This window comes from Zea mays, chromosome 1 (genome assembly GCF_902167145.1).
Source record: "Zea mays cultivar B73 chromosome 1, Zm-B73-REFERENCE-NAM-5.0, whole genome shotgun sequence".
Taxonomy (NCBI): Eukaryota; Viridiplantae; Streptophyta; class Magnoliopsida; order Poales; family Poaceae; genus Zea; species Zea mays.
In genome coordinates, this window is record NC_050096.1 from 47,182,602 (window position 1) to 47,206,131 (window position 23,530).

A 23,530-nucleotide genomic window follows, 5' to 3' on the forward strand; every position below is an offset into this window, starting at 1 on the left:
TATAATCCATCTAATAATCTGTATTGTTTATTTGTATCTTAATAAATTATATAATCTAGAGGGTAAACAAATAGGACCTGAGTATACACACACAATTGGTTCAGTTTTCACTAGTACACCGAAAATAGCAGATTTGCCTTGTCCTAATCATGCTGTGAAAACTTGAACGAATGCAGCACAATGTGTGTTTATTAATAAAATGTTCAAACCAGAGAAATGCATGCATCTAATGATCTAAAGAAGGTAACAGTCTGAAACTCTGAACTCTGAAACGCAGGGTTCGGATCAGCTTTGCGCAAGAAGAAGATACTAGTGTCAGATGGAAAAAAAATGTCCCTCTCTCTTTTTTCCAAATCAAGAGAAACGATCCAATATCATGACCCTACAGCCAAAAACTCTAATGGGAGAAAAGCTGGTTTGTTGGGACTATGGTTGTTCATCCCAAGCGATGCATGAGGAACAAGGCTCCGCTTAAGCATATGTGGACCAATCTCCAGCAAGCTGCAATTAAGCGGCAAATTTGCTACTGAATTGCCCTCCCTGTCATAAACCAACAGGCGATTCCAGAGATCAACCAGCACATCTCCCTCATGGGACACAACAATAGCATTCCGGACATCGAGGAATCTAATGAAACGGCAGATATCTTCCACTGGCAATTCAATGCGGTATTTGCAGGCCCAAACGTGGTCCTTGTAGTCCTCCAGAAACCACAGATCAACCCTCGAGGGCCCGTGATCCCCAACAGTCTCGCCGCAGCTACATGACAAGGCAAGAACGCCCTCCATGATAAGCAGCTTCACATTTGAGATAAGCAGGCTGTTCACGTAGACGGCAGGAGAAGGCATCAACCAGAACTCTTCGGCGACCGTGTTGAAGACGGCTATGGACTCGGGTCTTGATGAGACAGGGGCCCAATGAAGGTTGCCATGAAGGAGGACCGGCGGTGAGCGCCGTGCGCACCCGGCTGGCCATGAGGAATGTATTAGGGATTCCTGACGACTGACCAGCCTCTGCTTCCTGGTGTCGGCCTCCATGACGTAGTAGCAGTACTTTCCATCTTCATGGCGCCTGAAGTAGAGCACCCGGTAGTCGTCCGAGATCCTGTGCCAGTAAAATCCTGCGATGGTGTTGTTGCGGTGAAGGGGTGGGAGGCCACCCCAGTGGCGCGTGGTTGGATTGCAGAGGTATAGGCTGTTGTCGGTTGATAGGAGGAGGACCCCGTCGCAGGAGCCATGGAGAGCGAGCCGTCTCTCACGATCATGGGGCATCCACCAATCGACGTGGCTGGAGAATCCGAGGACAGTCTGCAGTACGTTGTCGTTGGCGTGGAGGTCCAATACATCGAGCCGGTACTGGCCGACCTCTGGGTCACCGACGTCGTCGAGGATGAAGGAGACGAGGGGCAGGGAGGGCTGGCGGCGGCGGTGGTCGAGAAGGAAGATGTAGTCGGAGGCGAGGCGGAGCCAAGACCGGCACACGGCGCGGCAGCGGACGACGGACTTCGGGGGCAGGCGAAGGAGGATGCCGTACATGATGTCTTCAAATCCATCGAGCGAACCGCCCTGCTGCCGCGGCTGCACTCTCGCTGCCTCGGCCATGATCGTCGGCGCGTCCCGTCTGTTGGCTGATGCCGGCAGGACGTCGCTCGCGGAGTCAGTTCGCGGAGCAGAATAATTGGGGATTCGGGAATTGGGGTAGGTTCGTTGCACATGCAAACCAGGCAACACCTTGCTTTTATAGGACGAAGGGGGCGCACGGGGGCAAAACGGCGCCGTGTTCAGAGTTGATACAATTTGAAGAAATGTTGAAATGGCTAGTGGTGCTTGTTTGAATCTCCTAAAGTAAATTAGAATATATATAAGTTTTAACTAACGTGTCTTATTGGGATTTTAAGGAGATGGAGCTATTAGTTTGTTTATTATTACTAGAATGTTATAGTGTTTGGATAGCATTAATGAATATGAGTTTTATACTCTTGCAAGAGCAACTCCAAGGTGTGGTATATATCGATAAGAGTAATGTCCTAAATTTTGTATTATGACCTAATTTAATTTATTTATCATCCATTAAATGTGCTTCATGATAAGAGTAATGTCGATACAAAAGGTGTGGTATATATTTTTTTTTGAAAGGGACGGGCAAAAGATTTGCCGGTCCAATATATTAGAGTAGGAGAAAACACTTACAAGACACACACGAAGACGAAAAAGAGAGAGGGGGTGGTAAGAAAGAAGAAGAACAAAACTCGACTGTCTACTAAGATTAAAAAAACAACTCCAAAGCCACTAGGCCCAAAACTAACCCACTAGAGCGTCAACAAGCTCTCTCACTAAATAAGCTACCTGATCTGAATTCTTTTGCTGATTTCTGAAGATCCTGTTGTTTCTTTCTAACCATAAGCTCCACCAAAAGTAGATCAGAAGCCCATCGAATTTTTTCCTAGATTGCCTATTACAGAGATCTCTTAGATTCCTCCACCAATCATACAACGACTCCGATGTCTGGTTTCCTCCCAGGAAAAAACAGTTCCCCATATCAAAATTTTGTTCCACACCTCTCTACTGAAAGGGCAATCTTTGCATAAATGGGTTACCGTCTCTAGTGCTGAGTTACAAAGACAGCAAACTGGGTTGCACTGCCAATGTCTTTTCTGAAGGTTGTCAGCAGTCAGCACTTTATTATGCAAAAGAGTCCATGCAAAAAAACGGCACTTAGGTTCAGTTTTTGCTTTCCAAATGGGGTCAATTTTCATTGTACAATAATTTGCTGCAAATTGGATCTTATAAGCGTTGCTTGCACTGTACTCACCATCTTCTGTCCATCTCCAAGAAATGGAGTCTTCTAGATCGTTGAGCTCGTGTGTACTATTGATGGCCTGCCAAAGGCCGAGCAATTCCTTGAATTCTTCTGCACCATCGTAGGGAGAGCATAACTGGATCCAACGGTTGTTTCTCAGGGCCTGGAAAGTCGAAATGTTCTTCCTTTTTGCTTTGTTGAAAAGACTTGGTGCAATGTTTTTTGGTGCTTGACCATGGATCCAACTAGATTTCCAAAATACAGCAGTTTTCCCATTACCCACCTTCACACAAGTGGAAGCGTTGAAAAGATCTTCATCTGATTCATCACATGGCAGCTGCAGATTCACCCATGCTTTGTCTTTGGCCTTCCATCGAAACCACAACCATCTTAGTCTTAAAGCCCTCGCAAAACGATTCAGGTCTAGAATGCTCAATCCCCCTTTGCACTTTGGTAAACAAGTAGTAGACCAGTTGATCAGACAGTGACCCCCGTTGCATGATTCTGGATTACTTCCTTTCCAGAGGAAACTTCTTCTTATCTTATCAATTTTTTTCAATAGCCATTTTTGAGCCGGGAAGACCGTCAGATGATAAATAGGTTGCGCGGATAACACAGATTTAACTAATGTCTCTCTACCTGCCTTTGAGAGAAGCCTTCCTTTCCATCCTGCGAGCCTTTTATTGATTTTATCAACTAAAGGTTGTAGCTCAATTCTTTTAGCGGTTCTGAAGTGAAGGGGGAGACCCAGGTACTTCCCGGGTAACTTAGCGATTTTACTGGGGAAGACTTCTACAAGATTTGGCCACAGCTCCTCCGGGTAACGAATTGGAAAAATTTCTGTTTTATCGAAGTTTATCTTCAGCCCTGAACACCCTTCGAAAGTCTCTAGAATCGATTTTAGAACTTTGAGATCTTCTTTATCCGCTCTAAAAAACACCCCTGCATCGTCTGCGTATAGGGAACATCGAAGCTTTGCCCCTCTTGGCAGGACCCGCCCCAGTAACCCAGCCTCAACTGCCCTCTCAATCATCCTCTGAAGAGGATCCATTGCTAATATGAATAGAAAAGGGGAAAGGGGTCCCCCTGCCTCACACCACGCCTGTGGTAAATCTTGTCTGATTGTTGACCATTGATGGTGACTCTGGAGGTAGAAGAACCAAGAATTGCGGCGATCCAATTACGCCACCTTTGGGGGAATCCCCGGGCTTTTAGCACATCGAGAAGGTAAGCCCAATTTAGGGAATCGTTGGATACATCAAGCTTAACAAACAGAGCCGACTGGCTGTTTTTATGAAGTTTCCTGATCACCCTTTGAATATATAGGAAGTTATCGTGAATTGATCGTTTCTGAATGAAGGCGTTCTGAGCAGTAGATACGATCTCGTTCATTCGCGGTGCAAGCCTGTTTGCCAGAATTTTTGTTATGATTTTCATGAAGCTATTGATAAGACTGATAGGTCTAAATTTGTCTATTGTGTCAGAGACCTCTCTTTTGGGAAGCAGAATGATGTTTGCCTCATTAACTAGGTGCAAGCTCCTGCATTTTAGGTGATAAAAGTCGTTAATTGCTTTGGAAAGGTCGTCTTTAACCACGTCGAAGCAGCATCTATAGAACAGCCCAATGAAGCCATCCGGTCCTGGCGCCTTTTCAGATTGCAACCCCATAACCACCTTCTTGATCTCATTATCCTCTATCACATTGTCTAACTCGGATAGATCAAATGGCAAACAGCCCAAATTATCCAAACGAACAGCCCTCTGTCTCACTCCACTTGTTCCAAGCACTGCATTAAAGTGATGATGAGCCTCATGCATTTTATCTCGTTGGCTGGTCAAGATTGAATCACCATGAACTAGAGATCTGATATTATTTTTTCGTCTTCTATTGTTGGCCATCAAATGGAAGAATTTGTTATTAGCGCCCCCCAGACGCATCCAGGTGAGCCTGGAATGTTGTCTTGCAATTGATTTTTGAATGCAAGCTAGACCAAGAATTTTGGATTTAAGCCATTTCCTGAATTCCAATTTGTCACTGGTGAGCTGCCTAGCTTCCTGAGCCTTCTCCAGAAGGGTTAGCACAATCTGAATGATTGCCAATTGCACACTGACATTACCGAGTGATTTTCTTCTCCACACGCTTAGAGCCTTAGCTGTGCGCTGCATCTTCACATGGAGCACAAGAATCGCATCAGCAGAATTGACACCAACGCTCCAAGCGTGTTGCACAACCTCCTTAAATCCATTGATTTTTGTCCAGAACGACTCAAATCTAAAACCCCTAAAGAAGGGGAAGGAAGAACGACCTTGCATAATTAGCAGACAGTGATCCGAGGTCATTGTGCCAATGGCCTGAAGGTCTGCCGAGGGGAATAATTGATGCCACTCTGTTGTCGCAAGAAATATGTCAATCCTCGTCATTGTAGGTTCATTCTGTTCATTTGACCATGTGAAAGCTCTACCATTGAGATCAAGCTCTAATAGCTGCAGGTCATCAATTATCTTATTGAAAAGACTCATAATTCTTCTGTTAATGAACCCTTTATTTTTTTCACGTGCTCTCCTTATCATGTTGAAGTCCCCTAAAATTATCCATTCTGGTCCCACCAAATTGTGAATATTACGAAGTTCATTAAGGAAATCCATTTTCTCATTTTCTTGCTGAGGACCATAAACTCCAGTGAGGTCCCAAACCTCTTCCTCCAATTTTGAGCTGATTCTAACCGAAATCGAATAAGGTGATGAGCAATGCAAAAGAGCCATATCAAAAAAATCTGCATCAGAGGCGATGATGATTCCACCAGAGGCACCCTGGGAAGGTAGATGAACCACTTGGTTCGCTAGTTTGGAACCCACCGTTTCTTTGAGAAGATCATTGGTCCAGTTCATGATTTTTGTTTCTTGTAGACAAACAATAGTTGCACCTGTGGAACTAATAGTTTGTCTCACACTTGCTCGTTTAGCAGGGTTATTTAAGCCCCTAACATTCCAGGAGAAAACAGTGCAATTGGAACACATTAAACAACAGGCCACTACTACTTGAGGAATTTAAAACATCTGAGAGGACTAACATAGGGTGCAGCTGAACCACCCTCATCCATGACAACAAAAGAGAGCGCACTTGGAGAAAGACACAGTACCCTACACTGAAGGCAGGACGACAGAGCTGCCATGGTTGCCCTGGAAGCAAGAGCCAGTAGCTAGACTCTAAAACTCCCTCTACTGACAACAATACAACCAAAAGGACCACCAAAAGAACCGACTGCTGTAACATCAGCAAACCATCTCCACCATTACAGACAGGATAACAGCACTCAGGCTTCCATAGCCGGCAGAGTGACCGGCGCTACGAAGGGCGCCACCTTACACCCCTTCTTGTTGTTGGTTTTCCTTCCTTTTCCTTGATTGGCCAGCTCCATGATTTCCTCCATCTGAACCTTGGTAAGAGGCCTTGCAAAAAGCCTTGCAATCTGTTCAAAATGATTGACTTCATTAGTTGAGCAAGAAGCCAGAGAGCCCTGATTATTTTTCATTGCTGAGTTATATAGTTTAGCAATCAGAATATCTTGAGCTTTGGCTATTGAATCTCTAGAACGCCCCAACGGTAATTTTTTCTTTGCAGCCAATCTGACACTATAGCGCTTGCCGGAGGTGGGGACCTGGTCAGGCATCTTAGTATGCTGCTGGGACAAAACCCCTAGAGCGTTTGCTATGTTGGGTGACTTGTTGTGTGGAAGGGTTTGAATCAGAGGGGGTACTGGTGGCATAGTTATATTTGCGATGAAGTTTTGTAACTTGAGAGCACCTAGAGGGGGGGGGTGAATAGGTGATCCTGTAAAAACTTAAACTTATAGCCACAAAACTTGATTAGGTGTTAGCACAGTTTATGCCAAGTGGCTAGAGAGGAGTCAAAACACAATAACCACAAGAATCCAATCACAGAGATGACACAGTGGTTATCCCGTGGTTCGGCCAAGTACAAAACTTGCCTACTCCACGTTGTGGCGTCCCAACGGACGAGAGTTGCACTCAACTCCTCTCAAGTGATCCAATGATCAACTTGAATACCACGGTGTTCTTGCTTTTCTTTTCTCAATCCCGTTTGCGAGGAATCTCCACAACTTGGAGCCTCTCGCCCTTACAAAAGATGTTCACAGAGAATCACAGAGCAAAGGAGGGATTAGCAACTCACACACGACACAAAGATCACAGCGAATACGCACACACAAGACCCAGACTTGAGCTCAAAAGACTAGCACACTAGAACGGAGCTCAAATCACTAGAATGTCGAACAAGTGCGCGAGATTGATGTGTGAGTGATCAAGAGTGCTCAAGGAATGCTTGGTATCTTCCTCCATGCGCCAAGGGGTCCCTTTTATAGCCCCAAGGCAGCTAGGAGCCGTTGGGAACAAATCTGGAAGGCCATCTTTGCCTTCTGTCTCGTGACGCACCGGACAGTCCGGTGCACACCGGACACTGTCCGGTGCCCGATTTGTTTCCATAGAAAGCGAAACCGACCGTTGCCGACCGTTGCAGATCTGGCGCACCGGACAGTCCGGTGCACACCGGACAGTCCGGTGCTCCCTTCCGACCGTTGGCTCGGCCACGTGTCGCGCGCCGATCGCGCGGCCGACCGTTGGCCCGGCCGACCGTTGGCTCACCGGACAGTCCGGTGCACACCGGACAGTCCGGTGAATTTTAGCCGAAGTCGCCGGAGAAAAAACCCGAGAGCGGCCTCTTCGGCCGAGGCAGCCTGACGCACCGGACACTGTCCGGTGCACCACCGGACACTGTCCGGTGCACCACCGGACAGTCCGGTGCCCCAGACCGAAGCAGCCCCTTGGCTGTACACAGCCAAGTCTTCTCTTCTCTTCTTCTATCTGTTTCTAACACTTAGACAAATATATTAGTACACAAAACCAATGTACTAAGGCTTAGAAACATACCTTAACTTGTGATTTGCACTTTGATCATCCTTGGGCATATTTTCACATTTAAGCACTTGTGTTTGCACTCAATCACCAAAATACTTAGAAATGGCCCAAAGGCACATTTCCCTTTCAATCTCCCCCTTTTTGGTGATTTATGCCAACACAATATAAAGCAACTAGAACAAGTGCAAAATCACTTTAAATAAAAACTCAAATTGGTTTTATTCAATTTTGGCATATATGGATCATCCTTTGCCACCACTTGGTTTGTTTTTGCAAATCAAACTCAAATCTCTATCTCTAAGTCAAACACACATGTTGAAGTATAAAGAGAGTCATTCCAAAAGAGATTGATCAAAGATTTCAAAAACTCCCCCTATTTCCCATAATCAATACTTCTCCCCACAAGAAGCCAACTTTTGACAAGAGAGACAATAAAAACTTTTGACACAACAAAAACTCTATTCTACTATTTTCAAAATCTCTCAAGTGGTAGCTGATCCATTTATCGCTTTGGCCTTTATTTTCTCCCCCTTTGGCATCAAGCACCAAAACGGGATCAATCTTGGCCTGTGAACCCCATTGCCTCACCAAAGTCTTCAATTAAGAGCAAATGGCAATAAGATTTCATGAGATGAACTTGGAATTAGTTACCCTCTCATCGGAGTGCAGTGGAAGTCTTTCATGGTCCAAGTCCACCTTTTCCCTTTCAATCCTCCTTCGAGACTAAATTATCAAACTCAAGCACATGGTTAGTCTCAAAGGGTCAAGTTGTAACACATCTCCCCCTACACATGTGCATCACTTTGCAACGGACTTGTGAGGTCCAGGGAGTGTTTGTACAACTTGAGCACCATAATAAGCAACATAATGCAAAAAGGAACATGATCAAAATCATAACTACATGTATGCTACAATTCAATCCAGGTTCCGCGAATCTAAGACATTTAGCTCACTACGCAACCTGCAAAAGGTCTTCTCATCTAGAGGCTTAGTGAAGATATCGGCTAGCTGGTTCTCGGTGCTAACATGAAACACTCGATATCTCCCTTTTGCTGGTGGTCTCTCAAAAAGTGATGCCGGATGTCTATGTGCTTTGTGCGGCTGTGCTCAACAGGATTTTCCGCCATGCGGATAGCACTCTCATTATCACATAGGAGTGGGACTTTGCTCAGATTGTAGCCAAAGTCCCTGAGGGTTTGCCTCATCCAAAGTAGTTGCGCGCAACACTGTCCTGCGGCAACATACTCGGCCTCAGCGGTGGATAGGGCAACGGAAGTTTGTTTCTTAGAGTTCCATGACACCAGGGACCTTCCTAAGAATTGGCACGTCCCCGATGTACTCTTCCTATCGACCTTACATCCAGCATAGTCGGAGTCTGAGTATCCAACTAAGTCAAAGGTAGACCCCTTTGGATACCAGAGCCCGAAGCAAGGCGTAGCAACCAAATATCTAAGAATTCGCTTCACCGCCACTAAGTGACACTCCTTAGGATCGGATTGAAATCTAGCACACATGCATACGCTAAGCATAATATCCGGTCTACTAGCACATAAGTAAAGCAAAGAACCTATCATTGACCGGTATGCTTTTTGATCAACGGACTTACCTCCTTTGTTGAGGTCGGTGTGTCCGTCGGTCCCCATCGGAGTCTTTGCGGGCTTGGCGTCCTTCATCCCAAACCGCTTTAGCAGATCTTGCGTGTACTTTGTTTGGGAGATGAAGGTGCCGTCCTTGAGTTGCTTCACTTGGAACCCAAGGAAGTAGTTCAACTCGCCCATCATCGACATCTCGAATTTCTGCGTCATCTTTGGTTGGGGGATGCACCATAGTTGAGGAAGAAGGTTGATCTCGTTCATCTTGTTCCTGTGGCCGTACTTCTCCAATCGCCATGGTCCGTATAGCGGCCGTCGGAACATCTTCTTCATCTACATCATCACAATCAACAACTTGCTCTCTTGGAGAGCCATTAGTCTCATCAAATACAACGTCGCTAGAGACTTCAACCAAACCCGATGATTTGTTGAAGACTCTATACGCCTTTGTATTTGAGTCATAACCTAACAAAAACCCTTCTACAGCTTTGGGAGCAAACTTAGAATTTCTACCTTTCTTCACTAGAATGTAGCACTTGCTCCCAAATACACAAAAGTAAGATACATTGGGTTTGTTACCGGTTAGAAGCTCATACGACGTCTTCTTGAGGAGGCGATGAAGGTAGACCCTGTTGATGGCATGGCAAGCAGTGTTCACGGCTTCCGTCCAAAAGCACTCGGGGGTCTTGAATTCTCCTAGCATCGTCCTCGCCATGTCAATGAGCGTCCTGTTCTTCCTCTCTACCACACCATTTTGCTGTGGTGTGTAGGGAGCGGAGAACTCGTGCTTGATCCCTTCTTCTTCAAGGAACTCCTCCACTTGAAGGTTCTTGAACTCGGACCCGTTGTCGCTCCTTATCTTCTTCACCTTGAGCTCAAACTCATTTTGAGCTCTCCTGAGGAAGCGCTTGAGGGTCCCTTGGGTTTCAGACTTATCCTGCAAAAAGAACACCCAAGTGAAGCGGGAAAAATCATCAACAATAACTAAACCATACTTACTTCCCCCTATGCTTAGATAGGCGACGGGTCCGAAGAGGTCCATATGCAGCAGCTCCAGGGGTCTTGAAGTGGTCATCACATTCTTGCTGTGATGCGCTCCTCCCACCTGTTTCCCTGCTTGACAAGCTGCACAAGGTCTATCTTTTTCGAATTGAACATTGGTTAGACCTATCACGTGTTCTCCCTTTAGAAGCTTGTGAAGGTTCTTCATCCCCACATGTGCTAAGCGGCGATGCCACAGCCAGCCCATGCAAGTCTTAGCCATTAAGCATGCATCTAGACCGGCCTCTTCTTTTGCAAAATCAACTAAATAAAGTTTGCCGTCTAATACACCCTTAAAAGCTAGTGAACCATCACTTCTTCTAAAGACAGACACATCTATATTTGTAAACAGACAGTTATATCCCATATTGCACAATTGACTAACAGATAGTAAATTATATCCTAGTGACTCTACTAAAAACACATTAGAGATAGAGTGCTCATTAGAAATTGCAATTTTACCTAACCCTTTTACCTTGCCTTGATTCCCATCACCGAATATGATTGAATCTTGGGAATCCTTATTCTTGACGTAGGAGGTGAACATCTTCTTCTCCCCCGTCATATGGTTTGTGCATCCGCTATCAATAATCCAGCTTGAACCCCCGGATGCATAAACCTGCAAGGCAAATTTAGGCTTGGGTCTTAGGTACCCAACTCATGTTGGGTCCTACAAGGTTAGTGCAAATATCCTTAGGGACCCAAATGCAAGTTTTGTCTCCCTTGCATTTTGCCCCTAACTTCCTAGCAACAATTTTCTTATCCTTTCTACAAATAGCAAAGGAAGCATTTAAAGCATAATAAATTGTGGAAGGTTCATTTGCTATTTTCCTAGGAGCATGAATAACATTCCTTCTAGGCACATGATGAATAGCATTTCTTTTAGGAACAACATTTCTCCTAGTAACATTTCTATCATACACATAAGAGGAACTAGGAGCAAACATGGTATGAGAATCATAAACATATGAATCATAAGCATCATGACTTACATTTCTAGTTTGTCTTCTATCATGATACAAAAATGCATGGTTCCTTTTAGCACTAGTAGCCATAGGGGCCTTCCCTTTCTCCTTGGCGGGAATGGGAGCCTTATGGCTTGTTAAGTTCTTAGCTTCTCTCTTGAAGCCAAGTCCATCCTTAATTGAGGGGTGTCTACCAATTGTGTAGGCATCCCTTGCAAATTTTAGCTTATCGAAATCATTCTTGCTAGTCTTAAGTTGAGCATTAAGACTAGCCAGTTCATCATTAAGCTTGGAAATTGAAACTAGGTGTTCACTACAAGCATTAATGTCAAAGTCTTTACACCTAGTACAAATTTCAACATGTTCTACACAAGAATTGGATTTGTTTGCTACTTCTAATTTAGCATTTAAATCATTGTTGACACCTTTCAAAGTAGAAATGGTTTCATGACAAGTAGATAGTTCAAAAGAAAGCATTTCATTTCTCTTAACTTCTAAAGCATAGGATTTTTGTGCCTCAACAAATTTATCATGCTCTTCATACAACAAATCCTCTTGCTTTTCTAAAAGTATATTCTTTTCATTCAAGGCATCAATTAATTCATTAATTTTGTCTATCTTAGATCTATCTAAGCCCTTGAACAAACATGAATAATCTACTTCATCCTCATCACTAGATTCGTCCTCACTTGAAGAAGCATAGGTAGAGTTGCGAGTACATACCTTCTTCTCTCTTGCCATAAGGCATGTGTGACGCTCGTTGGGGAAGAGGGTTGATTTGTTGAAGGCGGTGGCGGCGAGTCCTTCATTGTCGGAGTCGGACGAGGAGCAATCCGAGTCCCACTCCTTGCCTAGATGCACCTCGCCCTTTGCCTTCTTGTAATGCTTCTTCTTTTCCCTCTTGTTCCCCTTTTCCTGGTCACTATCATTATCAGGACAGTTAGCAATAAAATGACCAAGCTTACCGCATTTGAAGCATGATCGCTTCCCCTTGGTCTTAGTCTTGCTCGGCTGTCCATTGCGACCCTTTAGCACCGTCTTGAATCTCTTGATAATGAGGGCCATTTCTTCTTCATTAAGACCGGCCGCCTCAATTTGCGCCACCTTGCTGGGTAGCGCCTCCTTGTTCCCTGTGGCTTTGAGAGCAAAAGGTTGCGGCTCGTTGATCGGTCCATTCAAGGCGTCGTCCACATACCTTGCCTCCTTGATCATCATTCGCCCGCTGACGAATTTTCCTAGTACTTCTTCGGGCGACATTTTGGTGTACCTGGGATTCTCACGAATATTATTCACCAAATGAGGATCAAGAACGGTAAAGGACCTGAGCATTAGTCGGACGACGTCGTGGTCCGTCCATCGCGTGCTTCCGTAGCTCCTTATTTTGTTGACAAGGGTCTTGAGCCGGTTGTATGTTTGAGTTGGCTCCTCGCCCCTTATCATCGCGAACCGTCCAAGCTCGCCCTCCACCAACTCCATTTTGGTGAGCAAGGTAGCGTCATTTCCCTCATGAGAGATCTTGAGGGTATCCCAGATTTGCTTGGCGTTATCCAAGCCACTCACTTTATTATATTCATCCCTGCACAATGAGGCTAGAAGAACAGTAGTAGCTTGTGCATTCTTATGGATTTGCTCATTAATGAATATAGGACTATCCGAACTATTAAAGTGCATTCCACTATCTACAATCTCCCATATGCTAGGATGGAGAGAGAATAGGTGACTACGCATTTTGTGGCTCCAAAATCCGTAGTCCTCTCCATCAAAGTGTGGGGGCTTGCCGAGTGGAATGGAAAGCAAATGTGAATTTGAACTATGCGGAATACGAGAGTAGTCAAAAGAAAAGTTAGAATTAACCGGTTTCCTTTGTTTGTCGTAGTCGTCGTCCTTTTGGGAAGAAGAGGACTCATCGCTGTCGTAGTAGACGATCTCCTTGATGCGTCTTGTCTTCTTCTTCTTCCCATCTCTTCGCTTGTGGCCCGAGCCCGAGTCATTGGACTTGTCATCCCTTGGCTCGTTGACGAAGGACTCCTTCTCCTTGTCGTTGATCACAATTCCCTTCCCCTTAGGATCCATCTCTTCGGGCGGTTAGTCCCTTTCTTGAAGAGAACGGCTCTGATACCAATTGAGAGCACCTAGAGGGGGGGGGGTGAATAGGTGATCCTGTAAAAACTTAAACTTATAGCCACAAAACTTGATTAGGTGTTAGCACAGTTTATGCCAAGTGGCTAGAGAGGAGTCAAAACACAATAACCACAAGAATCCAATCACAGAGATGACACAGTGGTTATCCCGTGGTTCGGCCAAGTACAAAACTTGCCTACTCCACGTTGTGGCGTCCCAACGGACGAGAGTTGCACTCAACTCCTCTCAAGTGATCCAATGATCAACTTGAATACCACGGTGTTCTTGCTTTTCTTTTCTCAATCCCGTTTGCGAGGAATCTCCACAACTTGGAGCCTCTCGCCCTTACAAAAGATGTTCACAGAGAATCACAGAGCAAAGGAGGGATTAGCAACTCACACACGACACAAAGATCACAGCGAATACGCACACACAAGACCCAGACTTGAGCTCAAAAGACTAGCACACTAGAACGGAGCTCAAATCACTAGAATGTCGAACAAGTGCGCGAGATTGATGTGTGAGTGATCAAGAGTGCTCAAGGAATGCTTGGTATCTTCCTCCATGCGCCAAGGGGTCCCTTTTATAGCCCCAAGGCAGCTAGGAGCCGTTGGGAACAAATCTGGAAGGCCATCTTTGCCTTCTGTCTCGTGACGCACCGGACAGTCCGGTGCACACCGGACACTGTCCGGTGCCCGATTTGTTTCCATAGAAAGCGAAACCGACCGTTGCCGACCGTTGCAGATCTGGCGCACCGGACAGTCCGGTGCACACCGGACAGTCCGGTGCTCCCTTCCGACCGTTGGCTCGGCCACGTGTCGCGCGCCGATCGCGCGGCCGACCGTTGGCCCGGCCGACCGTTGGCTCACCGGACAGTCCGGTGCACACCGGACAGTCCGGTGAATTTTAGCCGAAGTCGCCGGAGAAAAAACCCGAGAGCGGCCTCTTCGGCCGAGGCAGCCTGACGCACCGGACACTGTCCGGTGCACCACCGGACAGTCCGGTGCCCCAGACCGAAGCAGCCCCTTGGCTGTACACAGCCAAGTCTTCTCTTCTCTTCTTCTATCTGTTTCTAACACTTAGACAAATATATTAGTACACAAAACCAATGTACTAAGGCTTAGAAACATACCTTAACTTGTGATTTGCACTTTGATCATCCTTGGGCATATTTTCACATTTAAGCACTTGTGTTTGCACTCAATCACCAAAATACTTAGAAATGGCCCAAAGGCACATTTCCCTTTCATAACTGCAAGCTGTTAGTGCTGTTTGGCTGAGAATCCGGTGGTAAACTACAAGCCTCCTGACTATGCCGGGTTACTGCCGTAACTGTTGAGGGTACTGGACATTCGTCTTGAGCAGCAGTCACATCATAGACTTGCTCGGCATAGATATCATTTGATTCTACTTGGGGCTCGACAACTTGAAACCCCTGCTGCGACTGCTGATGCACGTCCACATTTGAGATCTTAGGATTCAGAGAATTATGGAGGTTTGAGATAGGACTGGGAACAGGCTTACTAGGAAGTGGGGCTATTGCAGTATCTGAAGAGAGCTTCGATATTACCTTGGGAGATGTAGCAGTTTCCATGGCGAGGTCGTTCTGTATGTCGAATGAATTGGCTGCATCTTAGGCGGGGCTTTCGTCAGCGACCATCTCAACAACGGCTCCAGGGGACGACCCATCAGTGCGAAGAGCACCTGCAGAGAAACCTGCACCAGCAATTACCTTGGGTGCAATCAGCTTTGTTGGTGATCCCCCTCTGGCATGGAAGCCAAGTGCCTCTTGCATGCCAGCTTCAGTGCCACCATTCAGCAAGAGCCTGTCAGCACCAGCCGCCCCCTCTTCGCCCTCGAAAGGCCACACAGCAGAAATCAGCGGAACAACGAAAGAAACAGCTTTAGCTTTTAATTTAGGAACCCAACGCTTTGAGTGTGGCATCCCCATCTCATGGCGCCTGAAGGGGGTGGAAGCTCTAAATTTTCCATTCGAGCTGATGCAGTCAGCAGTCCCACCCCGACAGCGCTACGAACGAACCCAGCCAGAAAGGCTGCGATGTCGACGAGGGCCGTGCCTTCTACCATGCTGATACTCATCATCATCATCTTGGTCCCAGTCCCGGCGAACCACATCCCTTCCACAACGAACACCCGAATATTCTCTTTTCTCACCAATGGAATCAGGGACACCGTAGGTCCATTCAAACTCTCTGCAAGGCTTACGGTTTGGAGGTCCCCCCTGATGTCCCTCCCGCGCAAGAACGAGAGATCTTCCACTATCTCAATGTGATTGCGCAATGTGTAGACATGGCCCTTTTTCAGATCTGATAGAACATCATAATTAACACCAACAAGCGGTAAAGGGGTGGAAACCGGAGGGGGTTCCCTGTCAGGTTAAGTGACTGTAAGCCAAACTTCCTTAGGGATTTCACAAGGATCAGAGCACCAGGCCCAGAGGTCAAAGGATCTCGTGCGCTCTCTGCGCCTAGCACGCTCTTGAACATAGTGGATGGCACAGCTCTTCCCTAGTACCCTTGCAACCACATCCTCCCCCCAGCAGTGAACAGGAACACCTTCAACTCGAACCTTAACTCTAAACTCGAAGAAAGTCTTTCTAGCATAACTATCTTCGGACCAATCCCCAAAATGAAAGACCCGACCACGATACGAGACCGTATTACGGTCAAGAGCCCACTGCTTTGATCTCGAATCAGAGAAAATGATGAAGAATTGTTCAGGGAAATGCTTGACAATTTGGTACTGACCATGCTGTAGATTGAACTTTTCCCTGAGCATGTCACCTGCCTGAAGGCTGTCCACTTCATGGTTGTTGCTGTCGAAGGAGCAAACCACTGCCTTGTTGATCATCTCATCCCTACGACGCCTGATTGAGCCGGTTGCTGCAACAACGCAGTGAGCATGAGCAGGCCTCCCCCTCGGGTCTCCTGGGTAGCGAGCTTCCATGTTCTGGCCTTGTTGTACAACTTGCCTGAAGGTTTTCTTGAGTGTGAGAGGTGAGAAGCCAGGCGCAGTTCCTAGTTGCATCCCTTGCCCCTTATGAAGTGGAATGGAACCAGGAGCGGGCTGCTGGTAGGTAGAACTGTAAATGCCTGCGCTCTGCGATGAATGCTTTACAGATATGCCGCAGCTACGAGAGGCACTGGATTTACTCGTGTAGCCATTCCTAGGGCACAGTCTCGCCCTATGCCCGGTATGCAAACAGAGTCAGCAACGCGTAGCAGCCGAGCAGCGAAAAGCGAAGTGGTTTGGTGAAAGGCAGTTGAAGCATTTACCCTGAAGCTTCGATTTGAACAGTCTGGCTCCCATTGCATCGATCTGCTGCAGAGATTTCTCGAGATTTCCTTGGATTTTACGCCACCAGTACTTTGGCTTGACTTCAGTCCAGCCATCGTCTTCCGCTCGTTGAGAAACAGCCCTGCGCCGACTGATGGGAGGATGGCCATCATGATCCGGCGCGCAACCGCTGGCCACGACGCGCCGACGTGATGGGTCACTATCCGCATTCAAGCCCCCTGCGAGCTAACGGGCGACCGGCAAGATATCCGCTGCCCCTTTCATCTTCTCCGAGCAAGGAACCCTCTGTCGCGAGATCTGACCCAAGCTGCCTTCCATAAATTCCCGCGAAGGACTTACCTGACCCCTGGTTTTTGGATCCGAAATTGACTTTACAGATCTGGGAGGTGACTTGGTAGAAAAGGTGGAATCCAGCAGATCGATCTGAGATAACGAAGAAACCACACCACCTGGCTTGCGCGACGGGGGAAAACGCTCCCGAGCAACGGAACCATCCTCCCCGCACCCCTTCAGTTGAAGATCCCCGGTCCGAGAGTGAGGAATCGCGGCTAGCGACGCTGGCCTGTAGGGACATTGAATTTTTCGTCATTTATTCAGCATCAACAAATTCAAGATTACCTCTGGGAGTGGCGCGGGCACCAAAATGAGGAACATTAGTTTAGATAGACGATGCTATTTAATGAATAGTTCATTATGCTATTGATGAATAGTTCATTAGTTAAACATTTTCATTAGTTTGTAAAGTGCTGAAGAAAAACAGCTGTTATTATTCATCATAAGCACAATCGTCTGTCAGTTAAACATCTGTTGGGCGTCATTTGTGAAGCGTCTGGCAAGCATTTGCCCAGGTCTTATGTGCTTCCCTGATTTCATCTGGTGAAGAAAATGCAAGGCTCAATAATAAAGGTAAAAGCGCACAGAAAGGACTATGTTTACATGGTCGCCATTTGTTCCTGTGTTTTTTTCTCACGACTGAAGAAAATGCATTATACCTCTCCAGACTAACAGGGATTTGCTCAATACTGAAGAAAACGCACAGAAGGGCTAATTACTGAAGAAAATGCACAGAAGGAAGTTGATATGGAGTACCATTCACAGTTTTTTTTTATAAAATGCAGGAAACATAACGAAGACATAAAAAAGGCAGCCTAGTTGAGCTGCCTTATCCAGAAGACTCATAATCCATATCTAATTTGCAGTCATGTGGCCCAATATTGACTGTCTTACAGTGAAATAGACACTAGCGCCTTAGCGCAACTGCTTAAGCATTCTACAAAGAAGCATTGCAACCAGAAAAAACATTAGACACTAGCTAGAATACAAAATGGGTTAGAAAACTCGGTGAGTCTACAGCTCTGTATTTTGAAACGACACACATTCAGGCCGTAGTGAATTCCGTGCTGCACCCAAGAAGAACCACAGACCTACTGACATAAAAGAACAGTTTTCTTTCTATTACCCAAGATCGTTAAATGCACAGAACTGTACTCTAAATTTCGGACACGTAAACGTAATGTAGTACCTAAGTATCAGTACCAACACAGTTTGCACAGAAACGTATCAGTTTTGACTAATACACCGAAGTGCACACACACAATTGGTTCAACCGAAATAGCAGATTTGCCTCATCCTAATGATGCTGTGAAAACTTGAACATCTCCAGCACAATGTGTGTTTATTACTAAAATGTTCAAACCAAAGAAATGCCTGCAGCTAAAGAAGATAACAATCTGAACTCTGAAACGCATGGTTCGGATCAGCTTGGCACTCTTTTTCCAAATCAAAAGAAACGGTCCAATTATCATGACCCTACAGCCAAAAACTCTCTCTCATGGAAACCATAGCCCAATCTATTAGTCATCAGAGAAAAGATGGTTTGTTGGGTTGTACATCCCAAGCGATGCATGAGGAACAAGGCTCCGCTTAAGCATATGTGGACCAATCTCCAGAAATCTGCAATCACACGGCAAATTTGCTACTGAATTTCCTTCACTGTCATATCCCAACAGGAGATTCCAGAGATAAACCAGCACATCTCCCTCATGGGACACAACAACAGCATTCCATCCATCCAGGAATGCATGGAAACGGCTGATTTCTTCCACCGGCAATTCAATGCGGTACTTGCAGACCCAAACACGGTCGTTGTTGTAGTCCTCCAGAAACCACAGATCAACCCTCAAGGGCCCGTCATCCCCAGTAGCCTCTCTGCAGCTACTTGACAAGGCAAGAACGCCCTCCATGTCAAGCAGCTTCACATTTGAGATAAGCAGGCTGTCCACGTAGATGGCAGGAGAACGCATAAACCAGAACTCTTCGGTGACCGTGTTGAAGACGGCTATGGACTCGGGCCTTGATGAGACAGGGGGCCAGTGAAGGTTGTCATGAAGGAGGACCGGCGGTGAGCGCCGTGCAGACCCGGCTGGCCATGGGGAGTGTATTAGGGATACCTGACGACTGACCAGCCTCTGCTTCCTGGTGCCGGCCTCCATGACGTAGTAGCAGTACTTTCCATCTTCATGGAGCCGGAAGTAGAGCACCCGGTAGTCGTCCGAGATCCTGTGCCAGTAAAGTCCTGCGATGGTGTTGTCGCTGTGAAGTGGTGGCAGGCAACCCCAGTGGCGCGTGGTTGGGTTGTAGAGGTATAGGCGGTCGACGGAGGATAGCTGGCGGTCGTCGGAGGATAGGAGGAGGACCCCGTTGCAGGAGCCATGGAGAGCGAGCCGTCTCTCATGGTCATGGGGGATCATCAACCAATTGACGTGGCTGGAGAATCCGAGGACAGTCTGCAACTTGTTGTCGTTGGCGCGGAGGTCCAATACCTCGAGCCGGTACTCGCTTTGGCTGACCTCCGGGCCGCGGAGGTCGTCGAGGATGAAGTAGAGGAGGGGCAGAGAGGGCTGGCGGCGGTGGTGGTCGAGAAGGAACCTGCGGTCGGAGGCGACGCGGAGCCAAGACCTGCAGACGGCGCGGCATCGAACGACGGACTTCGGGGGCAGGCGGAGGAAGATGTCGTACATGACGCCTTCAAATTCATCGACCCAACCGTCCTGCTGCCGCGGCTGCACTCTCGCTGCCTCGGCCATCATCGTCGGCGCCCCCCGTATGCTGCTGATGCCGGCAGGACGTCGTTCCGCGCCCACGCTGCCCCAGCCAGGCGGAGCAGAAGAATTGGGGATTTGTGGTAGGTTCGTTGCAATTGCCAACACTTATCTTGAATTCTTGATCAAAATCGTTTTCAGGTTTCTCCAAGTGAAGAGGCCCCTCTAGCTGTAACGTTCTTCAATCGATTGGATAAAGAATGCAATAATATATAGGGACAAACTAACCATTCCGTGCAATCGTGCAAAATTCTAATTTAGATCACATAATATTGATCAAGGGACGTGTGGCCTGTGGGAGTAGACAATTTTGCACTTAATCGTCCGCTCCTAATTGCACTTTTGCAAATCTCCCCTCTCAATCTCCTGGGCGCCCCTTATCAACATCATATGGCCCAGATTATAAATCGGTGCACGTTTCAGTTTTTGATGTAGGTATATGCTGTGAAACATGCAGTGTTAGGATTATTATGTATTATGGTGTGCTGAAAGAATGTACTTATTGTTATCGGCTCAAATATCTCTAAAAATGTATAGTAAACTAGATACTATTTGTATATGTTATATTTATGTATTTTTATTGGGTATGAGTACCTGTCCAACATAAAATACCCACATAATGGTATGGATGTGGAATTATACATGTGTACATGTACAAGTATTAGAGCGTGAATTATTTAGTCTAATGGGGACTAGTATAAAGTGATTAAATCCGGTAGATCTTCACCCGTTGACATATTTAGTACCAATCGACAGACCGAAGGTGCACTGAAGTCATAGGGGAGGACTTGTGACCATAGGTGTGCTCTGGCTCTGGAGGGGATATTTTTGTTTGATGCTTTGGTTTATGTAACACCTAAAATTTCCTTTTGAGAATTTTTGACATTATAATAAGAATTTCTTTCAAAGTTGCTCTCAAAGAAAAAAAATATAGATCGAACTTAAGTCTGAACTTTCTTTTGTGGTCAAAGAAACTAGGAAACATGTGAGGATCCTTCTGTAGGATATTACATAATATATTTGGAGAAAATCTCTATAAAAGTATGGATTCAAGTTTTTTTTAATAAATACTACACCTCATAGATTATTTGACCAAAGTAAATAATTTTTGTTTTGAACGCTTAAAGAGCATTTGCATAGATGAAAATGATAATTAAATAATTAAATAAAAGTTTACATTGCATGCCGAATTTTTGTGCTTGTGCATTGTTCTAAATTTGAACATTGACTAAACTTGAAAAATTCAAATAGAAAATAAAATAGAAATCTAAAACAGAAAATAATGAAAAATAAAAAAATAAAAGATAAAGCCTGCTGGGCCAAATCCTGTCGTTCCGACCCATCTCCTCCTTCCCACCCAATCAGCCCAGCAGGGCATCCCCGTGCGGTCTGCCGTGTGGGCCTTGGACGCCAAGTCAATGAAGGGTGGACCACCCATGTCAGCCTCGCATCGCGTGGACGCCACTCGCCTGCGCTTGCTTGAAGCCGGTGACAGGTGGGCCCGCTGCGTCACCCTCTACTCACCATCTGTGCTATCTCGACCGCTGTCGTGTGGGCCACATCTATCAGGTTCATCTCCCCCACGAAGTCGTCGCAACAGAATACCAACCTGAAAGGGAAATGTGCCATTGGGCAATTTCTATAATGTTTTGGTGATTAAGTGCCCAACACATTTAACTAAGTGCCCATGTGCTAAACAAAGTGAGAAGTGCAAATCAAGGCAAAAGGTACGTTTCTAGACTTAGTACAATGTTTTGAGTACTAACATATTTTGTCTAAGTGCTAGAAATAGGGAAGAAAGAATTGGAAAAAGACTTGGCTCTGTGCAACCAACTCCAGCTCGGCTTGGCATACCGGACAGTGTCCGGTGCGCCAGGCTGGTCTGAGTGAAAAGGCCACTCTCGGGACTCGACGGCGGCGTAAGGCTATAATTCACCGGACTGTCCGGTGGTGACCGGACTGTCCGGTGAGTCATCCGCGGCGAACTCGTCGCCCTCGAGAAAAGCAAAGGGGCGAGAAAAGCAAGTTTGGCCTTCCAAGTTGGCCTCCAACGGCTCCTAGCTGCCTTAGGGCTATAAAAGGGGCCTCTAGGCACATGGAGGAGGAACCCAAACATTCACTAAGTATTCTAAGGCATCCATGAAAGGGAAATGTGCCCTTAGGCATTTTCTATTATGTTTTGGTGATTAAGTGCCCAACACATTCAATTAAGTTCTTATGTGCTCAATGAAGGGAGAAGTGCAAATCAAAGAGAAGATATGTTTCTAGACTTAGTACATAGTTTTTAAGTACTAATATGCTTTATCTAAGTGCTAGAAACAGTGAGAAGAGGAGAAGTCAAGAACAAAAAGACTTGGCTCGGTGCAGCCAAAACTCAGCTCAGTCTGGCACACCGGACTGTCCGGTGGTGCACCGGACAGTGTCCGGTGCGCCAGGCTGGACTCCGGTGAAAAGGCCGCTCTCGAGAAAAATTTAGCGGCGTACGACTATAATTCACCGGACTGTGCGGTGGTGCACCGGACTGTCCGGTGAGCCAACGGTCGCCAGCGCAATCCACGGGCGACGCGTGGCCGCGCCAACGGTCGGCAGGGGGCACCAGACTGTCCGGTGTGCACCGGACAGTGTTCGGTGCGCCAACTATCCCGAGGGTGCAACGGTCGTCTGCGCCAGAAAAGGAAGGAGATCAGCACCGGACCGTCTACAGTGACTGTTCAGTGGCGCACCGGACTGTCCTGTGGGCCACTCGACAGAAGGCAAGGATGGCCTTCCTTGTTGGCCTCCAACGGCTTATAGCTGCCTTGGGGCTATAAAAGGGACCCCTAGGCGCATGGAGGAGAAACACAAGCTTACAAGAAACATTCTAAGACTCCAAGACTCCAACTTCACACATTCGATTCTTTGAGATAGTGACTTGAGCTCCATTTGAGTTGTGAACTCCGTGTGTTGTGTTTTGAGCTCAAGTTGTGACTTGTGTGCGTAGTTGTGCTGCGATTTGTGTCTTGTTTGTGTTGCTCATACCAACCTTACTCCGTGCTTTCATTGTGATCTTTGTTGTAAGGGCGAGAGACTCCAATCTTGTGGAGATTCCTCGCAAACGGGAATAATCATCTAAAGGAAAAACTATGGTATTCAAGTTGATCATCGGATCACTTGAAAGGGGTTGAGTGCAACCCTCGTTCATTGGGACGCCACAACGTGAAAGTAGGCAAGTGTTACTTGGCCGAACCACGGGATAAAAATCGCGTGTCTTGTGTTGATCTTTCTGTGATTGTCTTGTCCACAAGAATTCGCTTCTCAACTACTTAGTCGCACTAACATCTCTATAACCAAGTTTTGTGGCTATTTAGTGTTGAATTTTACAGGATCACCTATTCACCCCCCCCCTCTAGGTGCTCTCAATTGGTATCAGAGTCGTTCTCTTCATCTAAGGGACTAATCGCCCGAAGAGATGAATCCTAAGGGAAAGGGGATGGTGGTTAACGACAAGGAGAAGGAGTCCCTCTTCAACGAGCCAAGAGACGACAAGCCCACTGACTCAGGATCGAGTCACAAGAAGAGGGACGGGAAGAAGAACAGGCGCATCAAGAAGATCATTTACTACGACAGCGACGCCTCCTCTTCTTCACCAAGAGACGACAACGAGGATGACTCGTCTAAA

At 46.5% G+C, this 23,530-nt stretch overlaps 2 protein-coding genes across 2 annotated transcripts; both read right to left on the reverse strand.

Moving 5' to 3' along the window:
* Nucleotides 1-249: 249 nt before the first annotated feature.
* Nucleotides 250-1,832, reverse strand: LOC100284884 (F-box domain containing protein). The gene has a single exon (NM_001157779.2). It carries the CDS (start codon nucleotides 1,599-1,601, stop codon nucleotides 375-377), a length of 1,227 nt encoding a protein of 408 aa, NP_001151251.2. The 5' UTR covers nucleotides 1,602-1,832; the 3' UTR covers nucleotides 250-374.
* A 16,598-nt stretch (nucleotides 1,833-18,430) lies between these two features.
* LOC100273164 (F-box domain containing protein expressed) lies at nucleotides 18,431-20,026 on the reverse strand. The gene has a single exon (NM_001147610.1). It carries the CDS (start codon nucleotides 19,858-19,860, stop codon nucleotides 18,625-18,627), a length of 1,236 nt encoding a protein of 411 aa, NP_001141082.1. The 5' UTR covers nucleotides 19,861-20,026; the 3' UTR covers nucleotides 18,431-18,624.
* Between the last annotated feature and the right edge of the window lie 3,504 nt (nucleotides 20,027-23,530).

Coding starts and splice junctions, on each gene's coding strand:
- LOC100284884 (NM_001157779.2), bottom strand. CDS start 1,601: ATGGCCGAGGCAGCGAGAGTGCAGCCGCGGCAGCAGGGCGGTTCGCTC.
- LOC100273164 (NM_001147610.1), bottom strand. CDS start 19,860: ATGATGGCCGAGGCAGCGAGAGTGCAGCCGCGGCAGCAGGACGGTTGG.